The sequence below is a fragment of the Apodemus sylvaticus genome, chromosome 6, assembly GCF_947179515.1.
Source record: "Apodemus sylvaticus chromosome 6, mApoSyl1.1, whole genome shotgun sequence".
Taxonomy (NCBI): domain Eukaryota; kingdom Metazoa; phylum Chordata; class Mammalia; order Rodentia; family Muridae; genus Apodemus; species Apodemus sylvaticus.
In genome coordinates this window covers 50,355,397-50,378,779 of record NC_067477.1, presented here as the reverse complement: position 1 = coordinate 50,378,779, position 23,383 = coordinate 50,355,397, and the positions used below count along the sequence as shown (strand labels likewise).

General features: G+C 42.4%; 2 protein-coding genes across 3 annotated transcripts in view; one reads left to right on the top strand and one right to left on the bottom strand.

Annotated features, from left to right (window-relative positions):
• The first annotated feature begins 328 nt into the window (after nucleotides 1-328).
• On the top strand, nucleotides 329-18,796 carry Jkamp (JNK1/MAPK8 associated membrane protein). 2 transcript variants are annotated; one of them, XM_052185684.1, is made up of 7 exons: nucleotides 329-629; nucleotides 3,672-3,745; nucleotides 4,310-4,464; nucleotides 7,329-7,535; nucleotides 10,769-10,950; nucleotides 16,087-16,163; nucleotides 17,814-18,796. In XM_052185684.1, the coding sequence occupies exons 1-7, from the start codon at nucleotides 626-628 to the stop codon at nucleotides 18,030-18,032; spliced, it is 918 nt and encodes a 305-aa protein (XP_052041644.1). In that variant the 5' UTR covers nucleotides 329-625; the 3' UTR covers nucleotides 18,033-18,796. The 2 variants fall into 2 exon arrangements, with proteins under 2 accessions (XP_052041644.1, XP_052041643.1); XM_052185683.1 differs by having other exon boundaries at nucleotides 3,654-3,745.
• Ccdc175 (coiled-coil domain containing 175) overlaps nucleotides 18,264-23,383 on the bottom strand; it is an 84,316-nt gene continuing 79,196 nt past the window's right edge. Inside the window, exons 20-21 of the mRNA XM_052186723.1 lie at nucleotides 19,254-19,370; nucleotides 18,264-18,439 (exon numbers count right to left, since the gene is read on the bottom strand). Of these exons, the coding sequence (XP_052042683.1) occupies nucleotides 18,264-18,439; nucleotides 19,254-19,370 (293 nt within the window). The remainder of the gene's footprint in view (nucleotides 18,440-19,253; nucleotides 19,371-23,383) is intronic.

Genomic DNA, 23,383 nt, shown 5'->3' with positions numbered 1-23,383 from the left:
GGGGCGGAGCTCGGAGGCTTGACAGCTTGGTGGGGGCGGAGTCTCGGAACTAGACAAGCGGCAGGGGCAGGGCCTAGAAAAGTAGCCCTTAAAATGGGGGCGGGTTTCCAAAGATTACATAGTGGAGGCGGTGCCTAGAACACTATACTGCACGTTGGGGGCGGTCCTCGGAGACTTCAATGCAGGGTAGGGGCGAGGCCACGAAGACTTGAATGCGTGGTGTGGGCGGGGCTACAAGTTTCGTCTAGGAAACGGGGGCGGGACCTCAGGGTCCAGTCAAAGAAACACTGGAGGCGGTGGAGACTAGTTCAAGTTGGAGGCTGGGCCCGGAAAAGGTGGAGCCTCTTAGCGCAAACCCGGAAGTGAGAGGCTTCCAAGCCTAGATTAGGAAACTAGGTTTCTGGAAATCCTAGGCCTGGAAGTCTGCCGCGTGCATTCCCCACGCCCCTAGTTGGGGAAGCGGTGGTGGGGTGGGATTCGGAGCCTAATGTAGCAGGGGCGGGGTTCCAGCGCGATTGCCCGGCTAGCCGGAGGCGGAGCGGCTGGGAGCGCTGTGGCCCGGATGTTCGGGCGCTGCGTTCGGACCCGCTGATCCCTGGCTTTTCTGGGGAAGCTAGTGTGGCCAATGGGTAAGTGGTCGATTAGGCTGCGGGCGTGTCTCTGTCTTTTTTTCCTACTGCTTTTCCTCGCATAGTCGTGGGCTCGCTTCTGGCCGTTAGCTCTCCCGTGGCGGGTAGCCTGACCCTTTTCTGCCTAGGCTCTGACTTCCCTCAGGATTGGGATGGTCTGCTCCAGCATGGCTGGAGAAGGGCGCGTGTGCAGAATTAAAGGTTGTGGCTTTGTGTGCTCTTCCTATGTTCCTTCATTCGGTCCCTTTGTTCTTGTCCAGGTGGTTGACTTCAGAATTAGAAGTCGTAATGTTAGAACAGGACAAGGAAGCAGAAGTGAATTGCCACGAGACTTGCTTTTTCAACCTCAATTTTTGTGATTTTTGTTTTTTTGTTTTTCGAGACAGGGTTTGTCCGTGTAGCCTTAGCCGACCTGGAACTCGCTCTGTAGACTAGGCTAACCTCGAACGTGGAGATCCACTTGCTTCTGCCTCCATAGAGCTGGGTTGAAAGGCTTGCACCACTACACTGGGCATCAGATGTAAATACATTGAGCCCTTCACAAAGGGTCTAGACTGTTGGAGAAGAAAACCAAGGACAACATTTTAGCCGTAGTTCACCAAAGATTATGAAAGGTTGCTGTACAGATTCTTCTTGTTAGGAAAATGCGCTTTGATTTTGTTTGTTGTGCTGATTTTCAGGCCTTGGTTTTGAGATCTTTTAGATGCAAAGTCCACCGAGAAGGGGCTTCCAGCGCCTTAATTTCCTTCTCAGAAAAACTGAAAATTCATTTCATGTGTTTAGGTCACTACAGTTCAGTAGCTGTAAAAAAGGGTGTTAAGGGGCTGGCTAGGGAGATGGCTCAGGGATTAAGAGCACTTGCTACTTAGGGTTTGTCCTTTAGCTCAGGACTCTCTGTAACTCCAGTTCCAATGGATCCTATATCCTTTTCTTATCTTCCTCTTTTGGCCTCTGCGGGCACTTGGATGGTACCTGGTGAACTGTCAAGACATAAATGCAGACAACACACACACACACACACACACACACCACATAAAAACACAATACTATAATAATAAAAGTTTTTTAAGATTTTAAAATAAAGAAGAATGGGTTTTTAAAAAAGATGTCAGATACTTGGTAAAGTGAAATTATCAAACATGAGACATTTCTGACTTTTTCTGTTTTTCCTGGGCAATGTAAGTACAAAAAAAATCTGGTGTACAGGAATTTGAAAGGATTGAAAAGGCCTTGTAATGAGAGACTCCACCTGAAAAATTTAAGGAAATTATTGTTCAGCAATAATAAAACATGTAAATTCACACGTAGGCCAGCGTTGTTTTGGATTCATTTCATAGCATACGGCAGATCCTTACAGAAGACAGCCTCACTGCTGTGGTCCTCTGAGTAAAGTAGTAGCCTTTGAGCAGCATATTCCATATATGGTTATTTGTCATATATGGTTATTCACTATATACGGTGAAGAGAATCAGGTGTCACTGATGCAGAAGAGACCCTCAGTGATTTCTCTTGGATGAGGTCCTAGATAATTTGGAGATCCTCAGGGTTTTGTCTTAAAAAGAGCCATTTTTAATTTCCCTCATACCTTTAAGAAATTGATTGCAAGGCAGTTGTTCTCAAGTGACAGGTCAGAAGCTCAGTGCCAGAGTTGGTGGTTTTATTATTCAACGCGAATAATAAAAGCTATGTTAATGCTTTTATATGGAGGTGAATTGACTTGTTTTAAAGACCTACCTACCCTCTGCTCTGAAACTTTTTTCAGATTGCAGACAATTCAGCTTTTCTGTTAATGTATTGTTATGAGCAAAGAATTGAGTCTATGTGTGTGCCCAGTGTCTCAAATTTGCCAAATGAAAAATAGTGACCGTAGCTGGTCTTTGCTACTTTGTGGGCTCTTTGTCTCACCCTTTATTCCCTGGTGTCACCCCCTTATCAACAGATAGGAGAGGAAGATGCCGGGGGGGGGGGGGGTGGGGGTGGGGGGGAGATTATAGAGATCTCTGAATCTTTTTCTTAATTCTTCTTTCCTTGTAGTTGGTCTTTGCTACTTTGCAGATTCTTTCCCCCAACATTTATTCTCTGCCTCTCTTTTCCTCCAGTTTCATCCCCAGTCATTACATAGGAGAGAAAGAGAGATGGGGGAAGGGAATAGAGATCCTTGAATTTCTTCTTGTTTCTTCTTTGATCATAGCTACTAACTGCAACCAACCCTCCTGAAAGACCAACCACCCCACCCTGCCTCTTGAAGCCCTAGCATTACCCTCTGAAAAGTTTCCAGAATTTTAAACGTTACACAATCGCAGGAACTATCTGCATCTGGCCTAAGCATGCCTCTGCTAGAGCACGAGGCAAATCATAGTCAGCAGCTGTGAAACAACCTCACATCATCACGCCTGAGACTAAAACAAAAGCATAATATTTTGATGTTTTTTTTTAAGAAACCAAAATTCCAGAATTCTCACTACAAGTGATCTTCTATCCGTGATTTATTTCAATTAATTTTTAAAAATTGTGTGCTTGTGTATGGTGTGTGTAGGGCTGGGAGTGTGCCTGCTATAGCTCATGCATGGAGGTCAGGAGACAACTTTCTGGTGTCTTTTTACCATGGGCTCTAGAAATCAAACTCCTCAGGTTTAGTTAGGCATGCTCAGTAAGTGCTTTTACCAGAACCAGCTCTCTGGCCCCTATCAGTGATTTTTTTTTTTAAATCAGGTTCTTATGACCTTATAACCAATGAAATTCTAAAGTCTAATCGTAGGGACTGGCTTCCTAGAGCCCTTGGGAAGATTCAGGGTTAGGTCTGGGACTAGAACCTGCTGTACTGATTGGAGACCTTGATAGGAGGCTCCCGGCGAACTTTCTGTGCTTCAGTTGAGCAAATTTAAAGTAAACGCATCAAGACTTGTCTGTTACACATTTTAAAAGTGAGGTTGAGATATTTTGTCAACTACTCAGCTGTTATCAGGCTACTCTTACTTTATAATCACAAAAGATGTTACTATACTGGCATTTGTTTTTAAAAAGCTGTCGATATTCAACCAGCATGCCTTGGACTCTACTGTGGGAAGACCCTATTATTTAAAAATGGATCAAATGAAATCTATGGAGAATGTGGGGTAAGTCTTATGTTAATGTTATTTCATTTTAAGATCTGTTTACTTTGGAAACATTTTGCATGTAGATTTTTTTTTGTTAAATGTATTCATGAATGTATAAGAATATGGTATTAATAAAAGCCTTGTTTATATTGGCATGGTGATAACTATATTAAACCTTTCTTGACAGTCACAGATATTAAAAGGTACTTTGTAATGTCTAAGTACTGTTTAACGATTTAGCAAAGCATTTTGCATAGTGAATTAACATGCCAACTCCAGAACACTTCTGCAATAGGTTTTGTATGATGTTACTAACAAGGTTTTTCACTGAATATTAGTTAGCTATTTTTAGCAACTAAATGAAAAGAATCTTCCTTAGCATTTTATAGATAGCACAGGTGATGTGGATTTCTTAAAGTGGTTTCTCTTTGAGATTTCTTTTTATTTTGCTTACAGGGTTGGTTTTCTTTGTTTAATTTTTGAAAGTTACACATACTAAAATGTTTAAAATAAAATGAACTCCCTTATAGAATGATCCTAAAACACTATCTGTATATAAAGCAGTGTCATTACCCATTGTAGGTATGCCCAAGAGGACAGCGGACAAATGTGCAGAAGCACTGCCAGCCTTGCACGGAGTCCCCGGAACTTTATGACTGGCTCTATCTTGGCTTTATGGCTATGCTTCCCCTCGTCTTGCACTGGTTCTTCATTGAATGGTACTCAGGGAAAAAGAGGTGAGCACAGCTGGTTGACTGCGCAGACTCATGCTGGGGAAGTGCCACTTAATATGGTGCTTCTCCTCCTACACCACAGTCTGTTTCAAAGGGGACAACTTGCTTTTCTTTCTGTTTCTTCTGTTTTTCTTTCCCTGTAATAAGAAAGCAGTGGTAGGGTATATCTTAGTGGGTATTACTGATGCTCTCCTTAATTTTTCTCTCCATGCTCTTGAAAGAACATTATTTCTCATTGATAATACTTACCACGTTTCTGCAGCAGTTGGTTATAACCACAGGCTGTTACTGTTTTAAAACAAATATCTAGTATGATTATGAGAGCTGACTAATGCACTGTTGGCACATTTAGTAAGCAGTGTATTTTTTGTTTGGAAGATCAAAGGAAGAGATAGAAGAAGTAGAGAAGACAGACAGGTACCTGATGATAATATAAACCCATCTTAGAGATATGGCGAAATACTCTTGTCAACCAAACACTTAGGAGTCAGAGAGATCAAGAGAACAAGTGTGCCTCATGGGATCTAAAAGCCTTCAGATCGCATGACGTGGAGGGTTGTGCGAGCTGAAGGGGTCAAGGGTGGGTTGTAAATGAAGGAAAGGTAAAACTGAAGGTGGATGGAGGCCGGAGATGTGGAGGCTCTCGACAAACATGGACCTGGTCCTCCCTCTGCAGGAGTGGGAGGCCGTCTCCCTTAGCTGGCTCAGCCTTAGTGCTTTTAATTCCTCTACTTTTGTGAGTTTTTCCTGCTTTGGAGTTTTTATTTTCTCCAAACCCTTTTTGCTGCCTGGCATTTCGGAGAGAGAAATGGGCGTGGTGTGACTGAGAGGAGACTGACAGAGGAGGAGGGCCGGGTCCAGAGGCTCGGTCTGAGGAGTCTTACAGACAGTTCATAAAGCTGGGGCGTTGTCAACTGTCTGCGAGACCTGGGACCTGAGGAGCTGCAAGAGTGGGGCAGACTACAGTCTGCTGCCATGGACAGCCCTACTTCGGTTTCAGTGTACTTTTATACAGGAATGTACCAAAGCAGTGATCCAAGGAAGGTTGTTTGAGTTCAGAAAGACATGTAAATAAACCCCAGTAAGCACATACCAAATACTAACAGAGCAGCCCTTTCCCAGAACTTTCTCTGGACAGGCAGCTTAAACACAGTTGCCTGGCACATGCTGTAGAATAGATCTGGGAAAGCATGAAAGCAAGGCAGAGGCCATATCCAGACTTGGGGTATACTGCCCAGGTTGGGTTCTACAGCTATGTTCTGACATCTGACATGAGTAAACATGTCATAATGTGAGTGCAAATGGCTGTCACAGGATGCTTGAGATCACATCCAAGGACAACCCAGGGGACAAAGGCACCTGAGGTAAAGGCCCTCTGTTCTTATTCCTGGAGCCTCACTTACAGCTCCCCAGGCACCGCCCACCAGGCGTCATTCTTTCAACTGTGCTCTGACAGGGCATAGTTCCAGAGCTGATGGTAAAGAGGACAGGGTTGTCCATGTGGATGAAACACGTCTTGAGGTAGAGGGTAGAGCCTGTCCACCTGGCTGGAGGTGCAGAGAACTTGAGGCAGTTTGGCATGGCTAAGACACGGTGTAAGAGGAGGGTGGGAGGGAGATCTTTCCTGAGGTGCGGAAGACATCCTGAGGTAGAGTCTTACGTCAGGTATAGTGACACAGCTCTGAGGAATGTGTCATTAAGTGTTCTTGCTGGTGTGCCGGCATCATAGAACATGCTTATACAACAACAGCCACAAGGTGCATGGAGAACACAGGCCTGTGGGGCCACTGTCATATACACGGACTTCATAGACTGAAATTCCAGGCAGTGTATGACCATGGTTTTATAAGTGGAGTTTTGGAATCCACTTTCATTGCCAAAGATCCCATGGTTGAGTATAGGTGGATTAAATATGGTGAAAAGATTCCTGTCATTGTGAATTAGGTTTGGATTTTACTCTAGAAGTATGAATTTTGAAGAGCCCGTGAAGATCAGACTGTATAACGTGTTTATTTCCACTGCGCGTGCAGTGTTTTTATCTCTGAAGTACTCCAGCGCTGCTCATTAGAGCGCTCAGTGACCCTCAGGCTCTCACTAAAATCTGGAACATAGTAGAGTGAAACAATTCCAAGGATTCTACTCTTTCACAAAGTGAATGAGGGGCTGGAGAGCTGGCCCAGTGGTTAAAGGCATCGAGGTTTGGTACCCAGTATCCACATGGTAGCTTACAACTTTGTAGCTCCAGTCCCAGGGTATCTGACCCCTCATCCACAGCTCCACTTACAGGAGATCTAACACCCTCTCGTGACTACCACAGGCCCCAGGCACTCATGAGTGTACGTAATACACGTAGGTTATTAATTAAGTTAATTAACTAGTTGATGAAGTAACCAAGTACTTAATTGTATACTTAACTAGCTAATTAACTGGGAAAATAATAATTAGGTTGTTGATTAATTAATTAATTAATTAATTAATGTTTTGAGACAGGATCTTACTCTCTAGTCTAGGCCGACGTGTAACTCACTATGTAGCCCAGGCTTGTCCCATGGTAATCCTTCTGTCTAGGCCTCCCCAGAAATAAACCGATTGCATCTGTGGAAACTGGGAAGTGGCTCATCGGGATCTAGGTCTGGCACACCCTCTCTCTGCGTCCTCACATGGCAGGAGGGACAAAGACAGTCCTGACTCCCTCAGTGAACAGACTTATCTTTTAACATGGCTTCAGACCATAGCACCAGGGTTGTCCGAGGCGCTGAGTACCATGCTTGTCTGCACTTTGAAGAGTGTAATTTTAGGATTGTCACTGAAACATTTGTCTTAAAACACACACCTGACTGAGACACCGCCCCTGTCCTGCTCTCCAGCTCCAGCGCTCTTTTCCAGCACATCACCGCGCTGTTTGAATGCACCATGGCGGCTATCATCACCCTGCTCGTGAGCGATCCCGTGGGCGTCCTTTACATCCGTTCATGCCGCGTGCTGATGCTTTCTGATTGGTACACGATGCTTTACAACCCAAGTCCAGATTACGTCACCACGGTACACTGCACTCACGAAGCGGTCTACCCACTGTAAGTATTTATTTAGACCCAAGACCACTGAGAAAGAAATGGTTGTAGATTCCACTGATTTTAAGATCAAACTTGTGAACTTGTAGGTGAGATAGTAGAAATTATTTTCTTCTCTGAATGCATACAGAATATAATAGGAAATATCATGTCTTAGGATTTTACTGTTGTAAACAGACACCATAACCAAGGCAACTCTTATTAGGAGGACAAATTTAAATGGATCTGGCTTACAGGTTCAGAAGTTCAGTCCAGCATCATAAAGGTGGGAGTATGGCATCCAGGCAGGCATGAGAGTTCTGCCTCTTCATCTGAAGGCTGCTAGAGAAGACTGGCATCCAAGCAGCTAGAATGAGGCCTTAAAGCCCATGTCTGCAGTGACACACCTACTCCAACAAGGCCACACCCCCTGATAGGCCTACATGTAACTAATAGTGCCCCCTAATAATGCCACTCCCTGGGCCAAGCATAGGCAAACCTTCACAATCATTTTTACTTTTAAGACGTGGTCTAACTATATGCGCTAGGCTGTCTTTAATCTCATCCTGCCTCAGCCTCCTGAGTCCTGGGATTCCATGTATATAGTGCCATGCTCAGAGAGTCATTGTGTGTGTGTGTTTTGTGTATGTGTGTGTGAGTAGATGTGTATGTGCTGTGTATGTATGTGTGTATTGTGTGTGTTGTGTTTATTGGGTTGGGGAATAAACCTAGCACCTCAGGCCTGCTAGGGCTCTACTACTAAACTGTGTTGTTAGGTGTAGAAGGGAAAGTATTTTTTGCCATAGAAAAACAGTACATATGCTCACATGAACACATATATACTTAGGAATATGTTTTCTGTGTTTCATAGAGTCTTTTAAAAAAGAGGTTAAACCTTTGAGGGTATGTAATAGAGATGTGGTATTTGACATATAGGAAAACATGTGGGCTCTGGAAACAAAAATGGCCTGTTTGACTTCTGTATCTGTCAGTTACACTAACGTGTATGTTAACGGTGTTGAACAATTTCAGTTTTCCACTGACGAATGGGAACGATGCCTTATAGTGTGCTGTGAGGGTTAAATTGCTCCATGTAATGTATTAGATGTTGTATGTCCTGTACATGTGGATGTTAGGGTTTGGTTTTATTTTTTGTTTTTGTTTTATTTTTGAAAATGAAAATATTTTTTCATCAGAATGCTATTTTTGTTTATGTATATGAATGCATGTGCATGTCACAGCACTATGTGGATGTTAGAGAACAGCTGGAAGAGTTTTGTCCTCTCCCTCTGTCACGTAAGTCCTAAGAATTGAACACATTACCTGCCGAGTCAACTGACCAGCTCAATATGCTGTTTTCAAAAAGCAAATTCATAAGATTTCATACAGTATACCATACTATTCCATTTTTAGAGTTTCTTTAAATTGTTAGCAATTTGATATGTTTTTCTTGGTAAAGGCAGAATAGAAAAATAATTATTTTATTCTTGTTACTGGAGCAAGTTTCCAATATATATATGTGCTCAGTGAGATTAGTTTTTTTTCTAAAGACTTTTTTCTTTATATATATATATATATATATATATATATATATATATATATATATATATATATATATATATGGATGTATGCAAGTATGTATGGGTACCACAGGTGTGCTTGTTGCCCATGGAGACCAGAAAGGGGTATTAGCCGCCCCCCCCCCATAACTAAAGTTAGAGGAGGTTGTGTTGTGTTGTGTTGGTGTTGGGAATCAAACCCAAGACTCTACAAGAGCAGCCAGTGCTCTTAAGTGCTGAGCCATCTCTCCAGCCCCATGATCAAGTTCTTAACAGTAAATTGTCAAACACATGGACATGCAAACATATAAAAAGTGACTCTCACATTTCCAGATATAAAAATATGAAAATCATTTCTTCTGCCAAGCTTTATGACCTTCAAATTACTTTTACATGCATCTAGATAACTGTACTTCATTAAAACTAATAATGTCCTCTGTTGGCTTATTGCATCATAGAACTGTAACTCAGCTTCAAGTGTTTCTTTTCACACTGTACTAAGGTCTTGCAGGATCTTAATAGACAACATAGAGCAGACACACGTGAAGGAGGCACCTCAGTGACTGGATGTGTCAGTTAAAAGATAAAGTGGCAGAAACTTTCAGTAGAAACTAAGAAGACATAGTACTTTTAATAATTTAGGTAAGTAGTTTGAACTATGGATTTAGTTTGAATTTATTACTGGGGCTGAAGAGATGGCTAGCAGTTCAGATAGTATAATGTTCCTGCCGAAGACCCAAGTTCAGTCCTGACACCCATGTCAGGCAGCTTGCACCACCTGTATCCTTACTTTGAAGGAATGGGGAGCCCTTTCCTAGCTACTGATGGTACTCACATGTAGAGCATACATTCACACAGATGTAAATACACATAGGTAATATGACATGGGTACACGTGTCGTATGTGGTTCATGTGTTATTGCTTTAACTGATTTAAGTATTTAACAACAACAAGAGAAAACAGTGACAGCTTGAATCACCTAGAGAAGCTTCTAGAATGTGTAATTTATCAGCATAAAACAAACCTTGAAGTCTCTACATAAATCACCTATAATTCAGTTACCTTTTTAGCTGATGTAGCTAGCTATATTTGGTCTCTTCCCCATATTCTATTGATATTTGGTTATGTCTATCCTTAATTAATAATAAGCTTCTACAATTCCAGTTAATTTATTTATCATCAATAGAATTTTAAAGGACAGCAGAGTTTAAAATAGGAGTCACTGTTACTGGGCACAGAGAGAGGGTTCAGGGCATCCATGTGTCATTTTCCTTCTAACTTGATATTTTTACAATAAATACCATTAATGTGACTAGCAATAAATGTATCTGATTTAATTTTCAATAAAATAACCGTATGTTTTATTTAACCTGGAGTTTTAGGTGGTTGTGAGCTGCCTTGTGGATGCTGGGAACTAAACCCAAGTCCTTCGCAAAAGCAGCAAATACTCTGAACTGCTGAGCCGTCTCTCCCATGACATTTTTAAGATTTTTGAGACATATTTTCAAATACACCAAACCTCATAAACAGACAACAAACCAACAACAGCACAGTGCATGTGTTTGCGTGTCCCCCTTCACCAGTCTGAGTATCTTAGTGGGTAGGCAAAACAGAGCTTTAAATCTTCTCTTAAGGTCTTTGACTTAAGACCATCAAGGATAAAGGTTTTACACATATCACAAATGCCTCATTTTGCAGATACACCATCGTGTTTGTTTATTATGCCTTCTGCCTGGTGTTAATGATGCTTCTGCGGCCTCTGCTGGTGAAGAAGATCGCGTGTGGACTCGGGAAGTCTGACCGGTTCAAAAGCATCTATGCGGCTCTGTACTTCTTCCCCATTCTCACCGTGCTGCAGGCCGTCGGAGGGGGCCTCTTATGTAAGTGTGACGAGGAAAAGTCACCGTTTTCCTCCCATAAATTTGATAACTTTTTCTTTAAAGTTATCCTTTAATCTTTGAAAGGTAGGCCTTAGTATAGATTTTTGCTGAAGCATGTTATTGAAAATAGGATGGGATGGAGCTTCTCAACAGATTGAGAAAGTAAGTTTGTAACTAAGCTGGAAGATTAAAAAATTTTGAGCACAAAAGTTTAAAAAGAAGCCTTATATATAATAGATGAAAAGTTACGTTGTCAGTAAGTATTGTTTGCTGTTGTCTTAGATTTCTAAGGTCATTTGCAAAAATCCTTTTCCTTAAAAATTGTTAAAACAAATGTCTGTTAAGATAACAATTTGTTTAGCAACTTTAGGTTGAATTGTGTTAGAAGAATAAGGAATGTCATTGTTATAAGACTCAATCATAGTATTAGGAGCAAAAGCAGAGATTTCCAAATAGCTGGGGAAACACAGGTGGGACTTTTGAGTATATTTCTATTTCGCATGGTGTCTTTTCTAAGAAGTCTTCCAAGAAGTAGAGGACAAATCTCTTGGTCAGGGAACAGGCAGGGATGGGAATCCTACAGCTCGGTAGTGTAATTTGGTTCAAGAGGAAATCAGAGGCTCCTGGGGATCTGTCACGTCTCATGTTCTAGCTCACAGATCATGTTTCCTTTAGTTGCATAGTGTCTGAGAACACCATCTGGACTCCATCCAGCTCCTAGCACTCTCTGTTAGCTTCAGCCCATTTGGTTATTTGCCTGCTTTGGTATTGGGACTTTATTAGTTTTTATTGCTGTGATAAAATACCATGGCCAAGGCAACTCATGGAAGAAAGAATTTCTTTGGGCTTAAGGTTCCTGAGGGTTAAGAGTCCATTGAGGCTGGGACTGGTGGCAGCAGGGGGTAGATAGATATGGCAGCAGGAATAACTGAGAGCTCACATGTCAGACTGCAAGCAGGAAGCAGAGAGTGATGTAGAAATGGCGTCACTCTTTAAACTCTCAAAGTCAGACCCTAGTGACACACCTCCAACAAGGCCATACCTCCTCAGCCTTCCAGATAGCACCACCAACTGGGGACCAATTATTCAAACATGAATCAATGGGAACATTCCCATTCAAACCACAGGGACCTTATAAGGACTTCTGTAGAAGAGTGACATGATCAGGTTTGCATTTTAGAAAGATAACTTGATGGATTAGTTAACATCTGCTTAGAGATACCAGCAGTGGACTTAGCCTGCCTGCCTGACTCACAGTGTAATGCTAGACATCTGGTCCCACTTCAAAAGCAGGAATTATTAAAGTAAGGAACAAATTAAACAAAGGTTTGGGAATGAACTGAAAATATGATAAAGTAACCTTGTCTTTAAATAACTGATAGATGGGTAAACAGTATTAGTGGAAATAAGTAGATTGGGAAAAGTGAATTTGTTTTAAGTATTCAGAATCTTCAAGAGATCATAGGTAGTAATATATAGTAGGTATTTGAAGGGACTGTCTAAGCTGGAGTTAAGTATCGCCACCAAATCACTTTTGAGTCACACTCTCAATGTCTAGGAGCCTGCATTTGAGTCACAGACAATCTCAGTCCACCCTGCTTAAGATAGACAGCAGTAGAGAGCTGAAGATTGACATTTCCAACCCGTAGAACACATTCCGACTCCGGTGGACTCAGGCATTAGTGTGACTAAGGTTGAACTTACTGATAATTTGAGAACCATTGCTAAGTCTGACTGAAATACTCAAGAAAGCTCTCAGGCTATTGCATATATGTTCATGATTAGGCCATTTGGTGTTGGATTTTGTTCTTCCAATCTCATGGCAAAGACATGTTTGTGGTCACAAAGCACAATGCTGATGGAGCAGCCTGTCTGGGAGTTCTGTGCTGGTGGAGCCGTCACTGGCTGTGTAGACCAGGGTGAACCCATGGTTGGAATACCAAAGTGATCTGCCTCAAAGAAGACCAAACAGAGTTGGGTTAAGCAGTGAGAAACACAGTTAACAGTTACTCTGTTTCCCTCTGTCTGAAGAAGGAAGAGGAGACAATGTGGGTGATAGGGAGGTAGAAGACAAAATAGATGAAGAGAAGGAAGTGAAGAGAAAGAAGCCTCAGACTGAAGGTCAGCCGACGGTGACAACACTAAGGATAAGAAAAGAAATGAGGGAAATTGAGGATGAGTACATCAGAGAAGCTGGGCAGGACACGCCCATGTAGAGCAGGTTCTGATCACAACCCGCAGGAGGAGTATGGCCGATTCTGTGAGAGCCTCTCCGGGATGTGGGAAGGCTTGGCAGGCAAGTGCTTGTCTGGAGTTAGGATGGAGTTCAGGGGTTGCCCTTGATCCCTTGGCAAGTTTCTTTTGACTTCTTTGAGAATTAGAAGTCAGCAACACTCAACTCTGTTCACGGTGTTCATGGACAGCTGTGATGAGCGGATGCCCAAATAACACAGTTATGGCTGTGCCACTGTTGACCGAGGGCTGCCCCGAGTGTCTTCCAAGATGCTCCAACAGAGCAAAGCAGTCTTCACAGAAGCATTGTATGGAGATTCAACTAAGCACCAACACCTTTCTGAGCTGTTGAGCTATCTGTGACATTTCAGTGTGGAGATGGCTTCTCTGTCAGTACATGTCTCGCATGAAGGAAACTGTACTCTGGTGAGAACAAAGAGATGCTGGGCAAATCTTGAGAACAAAGATGGATGTTTATGTGACCTCACTGGTGAGTACTGGATGCAGAAACTGAAGGAGTTTGATAAGAAGAGCCTGGTCTTCTGGCCAAGGAGCATGAGCTACCAGAGAACAGTGTGGAGTTTAAGAATGTTTGCACACTCACGGAAGCTGTCTTGGGTGAGAAGGTTGAGGAGATGGTAGCTTCTGGTAGACTTGTGTCTTCATCCTGCTGTATTAATGAGCATCTTCAGGCCATGAAGGCCCATCCACTTTGAGACAGCTCCGTAGTGACTGACAGTCAAAGGGCGTCTGGCGATCAGTCCCAACCATCCTGTTGTACAGACCCTGTGGTACAAGGCTAAGGCTCACAAGGATATCAAAGCCCAGGACACTGCTTGAGGATCCTCCCCACCCTCTCCAGCCAAACCCATCCCAGGATGAAGTGCGGTGACAGCAGAGGAACACAGCGTGGCTCTTGCTGATGATCCCCCTGCCTGAGTATGATGGGCTTCCACGTGTGGATGTAACTCAGTGGAAGCCTGGCCCTCCATCTATAGCTTCCTCAGGGCTCCTGCAGAGTCGGGTGGCCCTGGTCCACATGGCTTCCTCTGCTGTTGGCTAGTGTTCTCTTTGGTCTTTGTGTGTTGAAGGCCAGAAAATCACCGTCACCTGAGGGCGGGCTTGGGTGTTGTGTACTGAAATTAAAATATCCAAATTCAGACGTAAAGTTACTTACTTGTAAGTGTCTGACTCCTCTGGCCTATCTTTTTGGTGCTCTTTGGAGCTCTTTAGAGATAGAAGAAAGAAGCGAGCTGTGGGATCAGGGAAAGGTTTGGGATGCTAACTCGGAAGGAGGTGGCCAGATAGCATTGCTTCCTAAATCACAGCTATTGCAAAGTGTTTCTTCAGGTAACAGAAAAAACTCCCCCAGAGGAATGTTAGACTGAAAATAGGCCTTTCCACACAGTTTGCTAACAAGCCTCCACTCATCTTTGGAGGGAGGAGCAAGTGGTTCTTATTTGTTTGCGGGCCTCTATGTTAGTTACAAAATCATACATAGCAATGTATGGCAATGTATGATTTTGGAAAAGGATAAGCCTTTTTTTTTTTTTAAAGGAAATATAGCACGCATGAACAAAATTCGCTGGGCAGCTTCTGGTAGTTTAAGGTGCTGGGGATGGTTGTGAGAGGGTCAGCATCAAGCTTCTGCTTAGACAAAGTCTTTAGCCAGTGTTTCAGTGTGATCTACCTCTGACCCACCAGGGAGAACATGCTGGTTCCCATGCCTGGCCCAGACCCAGGTACAAAAGATCTGGGGGTTGGGGTGGGGGCGGGTGTTTACATCCTAGAGTTTAAGGGCTGCTCCTAATCCTGTGGCTAGCCCAGTAGTGCCTGTCTGCTGTCTGGGAGTCTGGGCTTTCTTACCAGGTCATAACCTTATATGGTTAGCAGTGCTATTTATCTGTAAGTTAACTGAATGAGTTTTTTGTTGTTTTTGTTTTTTGGCTTTTTGTTTGTTTGTTTGTTTGTTTTATGGTGGCTGATTGAGGATACAATCAGTAATATAAAAGTTCTAGCTATTATTAACTCAATTCTAAACTAAGCTGAACAGGCCTACTGGTAATTGACACTTCTGGCTACCATGTCCTAATTAATGTGTTCACTTGTTCCAGATGTGCTTTGTAGAATAATTGGAAATTTTATAAATTGAAGTTATTTTAAAATAATTGTGTCGAACTAATTCAAGATATTTTTTTCCTCAGTTTGCCTATTTTGTGTGCTATAAATGTGGATATAGTAGGAAAAGGAAAATGGTAATATTTTGTAGGGAAGACTTTTGCCCAAGATATTGCTGTACTGCATTTGAAATGGAAATTTCCAGAATTTTGACAGGAAGACCAAAGGAGAATTAACTAAAATGTTTGATGATACATTTAGATGAACTTTTCTAAAGATAAGGAAAGCTGAGTTACCCTTCTGGTTAATCTTCTCAATCAAGGTTCCTTTTCTGGACTGTAAAGCACAGAGAACTGAGTGTCCCTAATTTTCTTGTTTGGTCCGTACCTACTCGTAGACACGTGGGAGAGAAGTTAATTCTTTTCAATGAATCCTTCAGCTGCCTCAGATCTCTTTGCTATTGACAGGTGACCAAAGTTAGATTTACATTTTTAAGAGCTTGAGAAGAAAATTCCAAACACAAACTTGTTACCATGTAAAAATGGCATGAAACTGCTCATGAAAATTTTTTAGCCCAACGCACAGCTGGTCATTGGCATGCATTCTGTGTGTGTGCACATGACAGCTGGGAGCTGGGGGTAGAGAGGAGTCTGGGAAGACCTGCTGTCAGTCCATCTCGGGAATGGGGCTAAAGTCTGAGACTTGAACTGAGACTTGGCTGAGAAAGGACTCAGAAGAGCCGTGTTCTAGCTGATGATGAATTTCTAATGCCTGTCTCTTTTCCAGATTACGCCTTCCCGTACATTATATTAGTGTTATCGCTGGTTACCCTGGCTGTGTACATGTCTGCTTCTGAAATAGAGGTAGGAAGTTGGTTTTCCTTTGTTACAGTTTTAGGGTTTGTTTTGTTTTGTTTTATTGTTTTTTAAATAAAAATTAACAATTGAGTGGAATCGTACATATGATAGTAAGGCATACTGACTGGTTCAGTGGTTCTTGGCTACTTGATGGTGCCTATATCTCCTTAGTCACAGTTATGAGAGGTTGTGTGGGCTGCGTTGCATGTTTCCTTGGGAAATTAGGGAAGTAGTCAGTGCTTTTACCCAACAAGATGAAGAAAAATAATTTAACATAATTGTTGTAAAAATGGAACAGCCCCTAACCCTAACCATCACTTTTTAAAATATTTTAGTTTTAAGGAACTAAGGTTTTACACAGTTGACAGTTTGAACAACTGATGAGAAGTAATGTTATATTTGATATCCTAAGCAGGACAGATGCATTCATGAGACTGTTAATCCGAGGGCAGCGTGGGGCCTTCCTTCTGTAATTTTCTGTCAGATTTTGTGGCTCTCAACTCCTGTTTATCTAAGATAACACATTTACCTCATCATTTCCATTAAGTACGTCAACAGCTCTGATTAGCAGGTTCTATCTGGGGCAGAGCGCCCAAGAACTTAAAGGACTAAGGCTGCGACCCATCTGCTGCACATGCACTTAACGTTTGTTCTCATACTTGTGTTCAAAAGGAACATAAGCCAGAGGAAACATGTCAACTCTTGAGAGATGGCTGTTGGCACCACTTTTTCTAATACATTGGTAACAGTGTGAAGTGTGGCCATAGCTTAGGTAATGAAGAAACCTAATGGATACCCAGCCTTCCCTGTCTGTAGATAGCTTATTGCTCCTTTGCAGTCTTTATCAGCATTGCAGCAATTAGAGAAGATAGGAAATTGGTTTTGACTTTTCATCAACTAGGAAAAGATCAAGGTGTGTTGGAATATTTGAATAAAATATGTATAGTTACAAATGAACACTGCTTTTCTAGATCTTGAAACTCCTTTGGTTCTCTGCCCCATGTGTGTCTGCTCTGTAAGGTGTTTGTATCTTTCAGTTAGCTCTCTACTCAGGAGTTGTAAACAGGCCTCTGAATCCTGTGACAGACAGTCCAGGACTAGACAAGCTGTGAGTGATTGACATATGAGGGAAAGTTGAAGAGTAACCCACTCAACACTCCCCATCGCTGCATTTACTAGAATGTTTAGACACTGCTTTTACTTTGATTTGACCCTTTACGTTTTTCCATGTTATCACATGGCACTGAAGACTGAAAGAAAACAAGATAATAAATGAGTCATTTCTGTTGTCTTGAGTGTATTCAGACTGCAGATACTGGAAACCTGAGAGGTTATGGAACTGCAGTGGGCCTGGATGGAGAGAGTCCTCTCTGTCCACTTCCTCTTCCAGTTTATTTCTATCTCATGAAGCTTATGCTCCCCGAGTAAATGGTGACGTAGACGAGGACCCAGAGAAGGTCTCTAGGCCAAATGTGGCTGCCGAGGGCCTGTGTGGCTGTGTGGACGGTGTGGTGGCTAGACTGGGTGGTTGGAGCGGTTCTGAAGTCCCTTTTAGCTCAAGCATTCAGAGTCCCAGCCGTGCCTGTGTCAAGAGCAGAGCTTTAGCCAGGAATGCTAATCTGTGTTTCTCTTCTCTTTTCCACGATGATCACACAGAACTGCTATGATCTTCTGGTCAGGAAGAAAAGACTGATTGTTCTCTTCAGCCACTGGCTACTGCATGCCTATGGAATAGTCTCCATCTCCAGAGTGGACAGGCTGGAACACGACCTACCGCTGTTGGCTTTGGTACCTACTCCAGCTCTGTTTTACTTGTTCACTGCAAAATTTACTGAACCATCACGGATACTCTCAGAAGGGGCCAATGGACACTGAGTATAAAATGCCAAAAAAAAAAAAAAAAGAAGAAAGAAAAGAAAAAAAAAACCCAAAGTATTCTTAATTAAAAAAAGTAAAGAAGAATTTAAAATGTATTAATAGCATTCTTTCATACATGGAAGAAGATTGTCCAGATATTACAGTGCTTGTGTTTTATCTTCTGATTTATCGGCCCTTGTGGTTACACTTGGAAATGGCATGGCCTCATGTTACTGTAACACACCCATCTTAGCCATCACCCTGGAAGCCCGGACAGGCAGTGTGAGTGCTCTTTGGAGCACGGCCATGTTTCTGTACACCTGTGATAAGGATGTCTCCCTGCTTTTTGTCAGAAACCTTTAACATGTCTGTTCTGAGCTCCTTTACTATGGTGTCATTAGGCCTTCTGTTGTCTGGACATTTGGCTTTTTACCCATAAGGAATTACAAAGGCAAACGTGCTTGTGGAGTGGGATGGCAAAAACAAAAACAAAGATGTCTTTGTCAATGGCTATTTATTTTCACCCATACAGTGTTTGGTAATATTACAAAAATAAAGCATAATTTATATAATGAACTTTCTGTTTAGAGACAGTTTGGTTGAAGACATATTCAGATTATTGTTCCTGTAAAGAAGAAAACAATAAAGAGTTTAACTGTAAAATAACTCAATGTTCTGATAGTTCTTTTTTGCTACAGTGATTATGGAAATAATTCAAAATGTTAAGTATTAAGAGTCATATTTCTTTTGTCTACTGAATAAATACGCCCACTCCCATTGTTCTCGTATTCCATTTCTTTCTTTCTTTCTTTTTTTATTTATTTTAGTGTATGTGAGCACACTGTAGCTGTCTTCAGACACACCAGAAGAGGGCATTGGATCCCATTCCAGATGGTTGTGAGCCACGATGTGTTTGCTGGGAATTGAACTCAGGACCTCTGGAAGAGCAGTTAGTGCTCTTAACCACTGAGCTATCTCTCCAGCCCTCATATTCCATTTCTTAAAACAAGGTATATAGACCAAGGTTCCTGTGGCTGAATTTGGATGGGTAAGCTGTCATGTTCATATTCTGAAGGCTTTCAGAGATGCATGTCATAGCTATGTAGACAAACAAAGGCCCTCAGCCTAAAAATCTGGCTATGTGTATCCATCTGATTTGAAAGGTTAGTCCCCACATCTGCGCATGGCAAACTCTGAAAACTTCTATTATACCACAAAGCACAACCTAAGAGCACTCACATGGCCTGTGCTTCTTTGGGCTTCCTGGTTGTTTCTTTAACAGTTTGCAGTTCCTATCTCTCCTAGCATGAATGGATGGGGAAAAACGAAGTACTTTTTTATTCTTTTGCTTCTTTCCTGTAAGAAAAAAAATGGGTTTTGTGGTTATTAATGAATATTAAAATACTGAGTTGTTCTGAGAATCCGTCCATGGGAGGTGGCATGTCTGACGCGCCTCCTCAGGGCCCACTGCATTTGAAACTGTTTTGACAGTTCCCTTCCTATGACCTGTTCTAGCAAAAATGTATGCATAAGAGAAGTCATAAAAATAAAAAGATTACAATTCTGCAAAAGCAGAGATTGTTAGGGATACTCAGTATCGGCGATTGACAATCTGCTTTATGGAAACAAAGTTATCAGTATAGCCACACTAATTGTTCATGTTATGAAGTTTGATCAAATGCGTTTATTAAAAAATATGCAAATCAGGAGGCAGAGGCAGGTGGATCTGTGAGTTCGAGGCTAGCCTTGGTCTATAGAACAAGCTTCAGGGCATCCAATGCTATAGATAGATGGATGGATGGATGGGTGGGTGGGTGGGTGGGTGGATGGATGGATGGATGGATGATGGATAGATAGATAGATAGATAGACAGATGATAAAGTTTGCAAAATGGCTGTCATCCTAGCTCAGTGTTCATCTTGTCTGAGGTCTTCGTGCCACATTGCAACTTTGGCACTGCTATGGGCTAGAGTAATTTGCTATTCAGACCTGAATAATTTGAAAGGTAAAATATTCTCTTAACTTGGATTTCTTGTGATGAGTTTAACAACATATTTATCACAAACTATGAGTTTAAAGGACTTGGCTACTCACTGGAGCCATGTAGAAATTTAAAAAAACAATGCATGCCTGATCTCACCCCAGGATACACCTAAGCTGCTCTAGGATGCTCACCCCAGGACACCCCTAAGCTGCTCTAGGATGCTCACCCCAGGACACCCCTAAGCTGTTCTAGGATGCTCACCCCAGGATACTCATGATAAGCTGCTCTAGGATGCAGCCTCAAGGTAGATGTTTTTCTTCCAACCTCCATGGGGAAGGTTGAGAACCACTGGCCTAAAGGTCTTCCCTATCTAGAGCTTAGTTTTTTCCAAGGGACATTTCTGGTTTGGTTTGGTTAGGCTTGGCTTTCCCAAGACAGTCTTGTCACATAGCCTGGGTGATCTTGAGCCTCTGGTTCCAGACTGCCTGAGCCTCCTGGGGCAGGGCCTGCACAGTGGAGTTTTCAAGATACCTTTCGGCAATTACTCAACAAATTATTTCATGTTACTTTTCTCTCTGCAATGTTAATTCTGCTGTAACTATAAAAGTAGGTTATTTTTTCAGAATTAAATGATTAAAAATTGGCGTAATAGTAGAGTCACTTTTCCATCATAAAATGAAAAGGCAACTTTGACCAGGCTAAGAATTGGTTTTATAAAATCTTTAAAACATGCTATGATCTACAAAGGTCTTCTGCAAGAAATGTATTATTTGGCCAATATATAACACCCATGTGTAACTGAATGCTCAAGAGAGTTGGAATTTTAACTGAGCAGATAGTTCTTAAATGCAAATGGCTAATATGTGTGTTTAAAAACAGAACTGCAATATGACTCAGGTATACTGTTCCATATCCTACCACAGAGATATGCACACATCTGCACTTATTGCTGCCGTATTCACAAGAGCAAGGAATGGAATCAGACTAGACGTTTATCTACGAATGGGTAATAAAAACGTGGGACGTGTATACAGTCGAATCGTATTCTGCCATAATGAAAGATGTTGTAAGATTTTCAGGAAAATGAGTGACAGTGGAGATAGTAAGTGGGGCCACAGGCTCGGAAAGTCAAATGCGACTTGACGGCCTCTTCTGGGCAGATCCTGTCCTCGCAGCTTTCTAAATGTGCATTTCATGAGGAGTGGGTGTGAAGAGATGACAGGAAACTAGAAAGGGACCCGTAGAAGGTGGAGAGAGAGGCCGCATAGGAGGGAACTGGGAGAACAAACACACGTAATGTGAAGGTGGAAATGATTGCACCCCATACAGACAGGTGAGCAGGGGAGAAGGGCTCACATGGGGGCAGGTCTTGGAGATGGGAGAGAGGAGCATTTGAGTATGGAGGTTCAGCCGAAACTAGTTATGTATGGAAATGGCATACAGGAGCCTGCTATTTTGAATGCTGATTTAAAAATACAAATAAATACAAGAAAGGGACTGTGAGTATATTTAAATTTGTTTTCATTCTGACTTGAAATGAAGGAAAAATTATGAAAAAAAGTTCTTTAAAAAGTTGTAATCACCCTGTGTGTGTGTGTGTGTGTGTGTGTGTGAGTATGTGAGTGTGTGTATGCGCACCAGCATGTGTGCATGTTAGTATGTGTGAGTGTGTATGTGTGTGAGTGTGTGTATTTGTGTGTGTGTGTTCCTGCACATGCCTGGGGGCCAGTGAGTATAGCACACGTGCCACCATGCATACAGAGCTTGGGGAGCACATATAGGGTATATATAGGTCTCAGGAATTGGACACAGGTAACTGTCAGGCTCTGTGGCTAAGGACCTTTACCTAATGAGCCTTCCCTTTGGCCCAAAACATTTTTTAATAATTTAAAAGTAATCTGTACTGTTACTGTTTGATTTAGATATATATGCATTTCTACTTATAAAACAGAAGAGCTACAAAGCTAATTGACAGTTTTCAGGTGAGTTTTGGCACTTAGTTCTGAAAACCTCCTCATTCTTCTTTTCTATTGTACTGGGGGATCTTGGGTGGCTCCCGTCTGCACCTGTCTCTGACAGTTCTCTGTGCTTTAAGCATTCGATAAGAGAGCTTTGTCTCCGCCCCTATATCTCCAGGAAAAGAGATCCGTTAATTCTAACCAGCTCTTCTCTCCCCCAGGGTCAGGCAGCACAGTAATGAAGCTAGGCTAGTGTAATGGGTGTGGAGGAGGACAGGACCTGAAGGACTGTACTGACACGTTATGTCCAACAGTGGGCAGCAGAGGGCTGCAGAACTGGAAATAGTCCAGGGCTTCTAGAGAAATGAATGCAATTCAGAATGGAGTCAGAGACTCTATGGCTGTAAGGTGGTGGAGTAATTCAAGGGCCAAGTGGTACTCACTTTCCTGGGACAGTGGGAGATTCCAGACACCCGATGAACAGTCAGTACGGGTTTGATGTTTTATAACTGCCATTTGCTGTCTCTCTAACTTTACAGCCAGAAAAAGTGAGAAAGGCGTGAACAGCAGGAGCACAGTCTCACACAGTCCCTGGCTTCCAGGCCCACATTCTGCCCCGTGCCCCGGGAGCTGAGCAGGGCAGAGAGCTATGCCAAGCCAGCGACCTGCCTCTAGTGGGCAGCCCAGCTTCCCGCTTGCTCCTCAGAGCCCCTGACTCCCGACTCCTTAACTCAGCTGCCACTTAATTCACCCACACTTCTTATGCCCTGCTCGTGGCGTATGCAGGAATTAGTACACATTTCAGATTCCAGATTTCTGCCTCCTACGATATTGGCAGCGGGCAAGTTATAGCCTAATGGGCTGGTAATTCTGCAATAGCGGACAGATCCACCCAGCAGCTACAGAGACTTCAGTGCTGCAGCATCCAAGACACTGTCTGGCTCTCGTCAGAGGAGGAGCCACCAAACTGTACGGGGCTGTGGATCCCGTTTGAACAGGGTGCATCTCATTCCCTGTGGTAATCCAGGTATCTTAGAGCTTGGCACCGCATAGGAGGTCAGTAAATGCTTGCTGATGGTGACATTTTATTGGCTCTAAATGGAATAGCTTGCTTTGTTTTTGTTTAGTTTAAATGGTTTATTTTGGTTTTACTTTATGTTCATGAGTGTTTGCCTGCATGTATGTACCTGCACCACATGGTTTTGTTTCATTTTGTTTTGTTTTGTTTCAACAAAGAATGTTTCTGAATCGAGTGTGGTGGCTCACGCCTATAAACCCAGCACTCAGGGGGTCCAGGCAGGAAGATTCTGAGTTACCACCACACTAGACTCCGTAGTACGATCCCATCTAAAAAAAAATTATCTAATTTCTTTTTTAAATCATAAAAAAAAATTTAGTTCTCTTGAAGATTTTCTCAAGTGAAAGGA

Coding starts and splice junctions, on each gene's coding strand:
- Jkamp (XM_052185683.1), top strand. Junction 4,465..7,328: donor TGGTACTCAGGGAAAAAGAG/GTGAGCACAGCT, acceptor CCTGCTCTCCAG/CTCCAGCGCTCTTTTCCAGC. Junction 16,164..17,813: donor TGTCTGCTTCTGAAATAGAG/GTAGGAAGTTGG, acceptor ATGATCACACAG/AACTGCTATGATCTTCTGGT.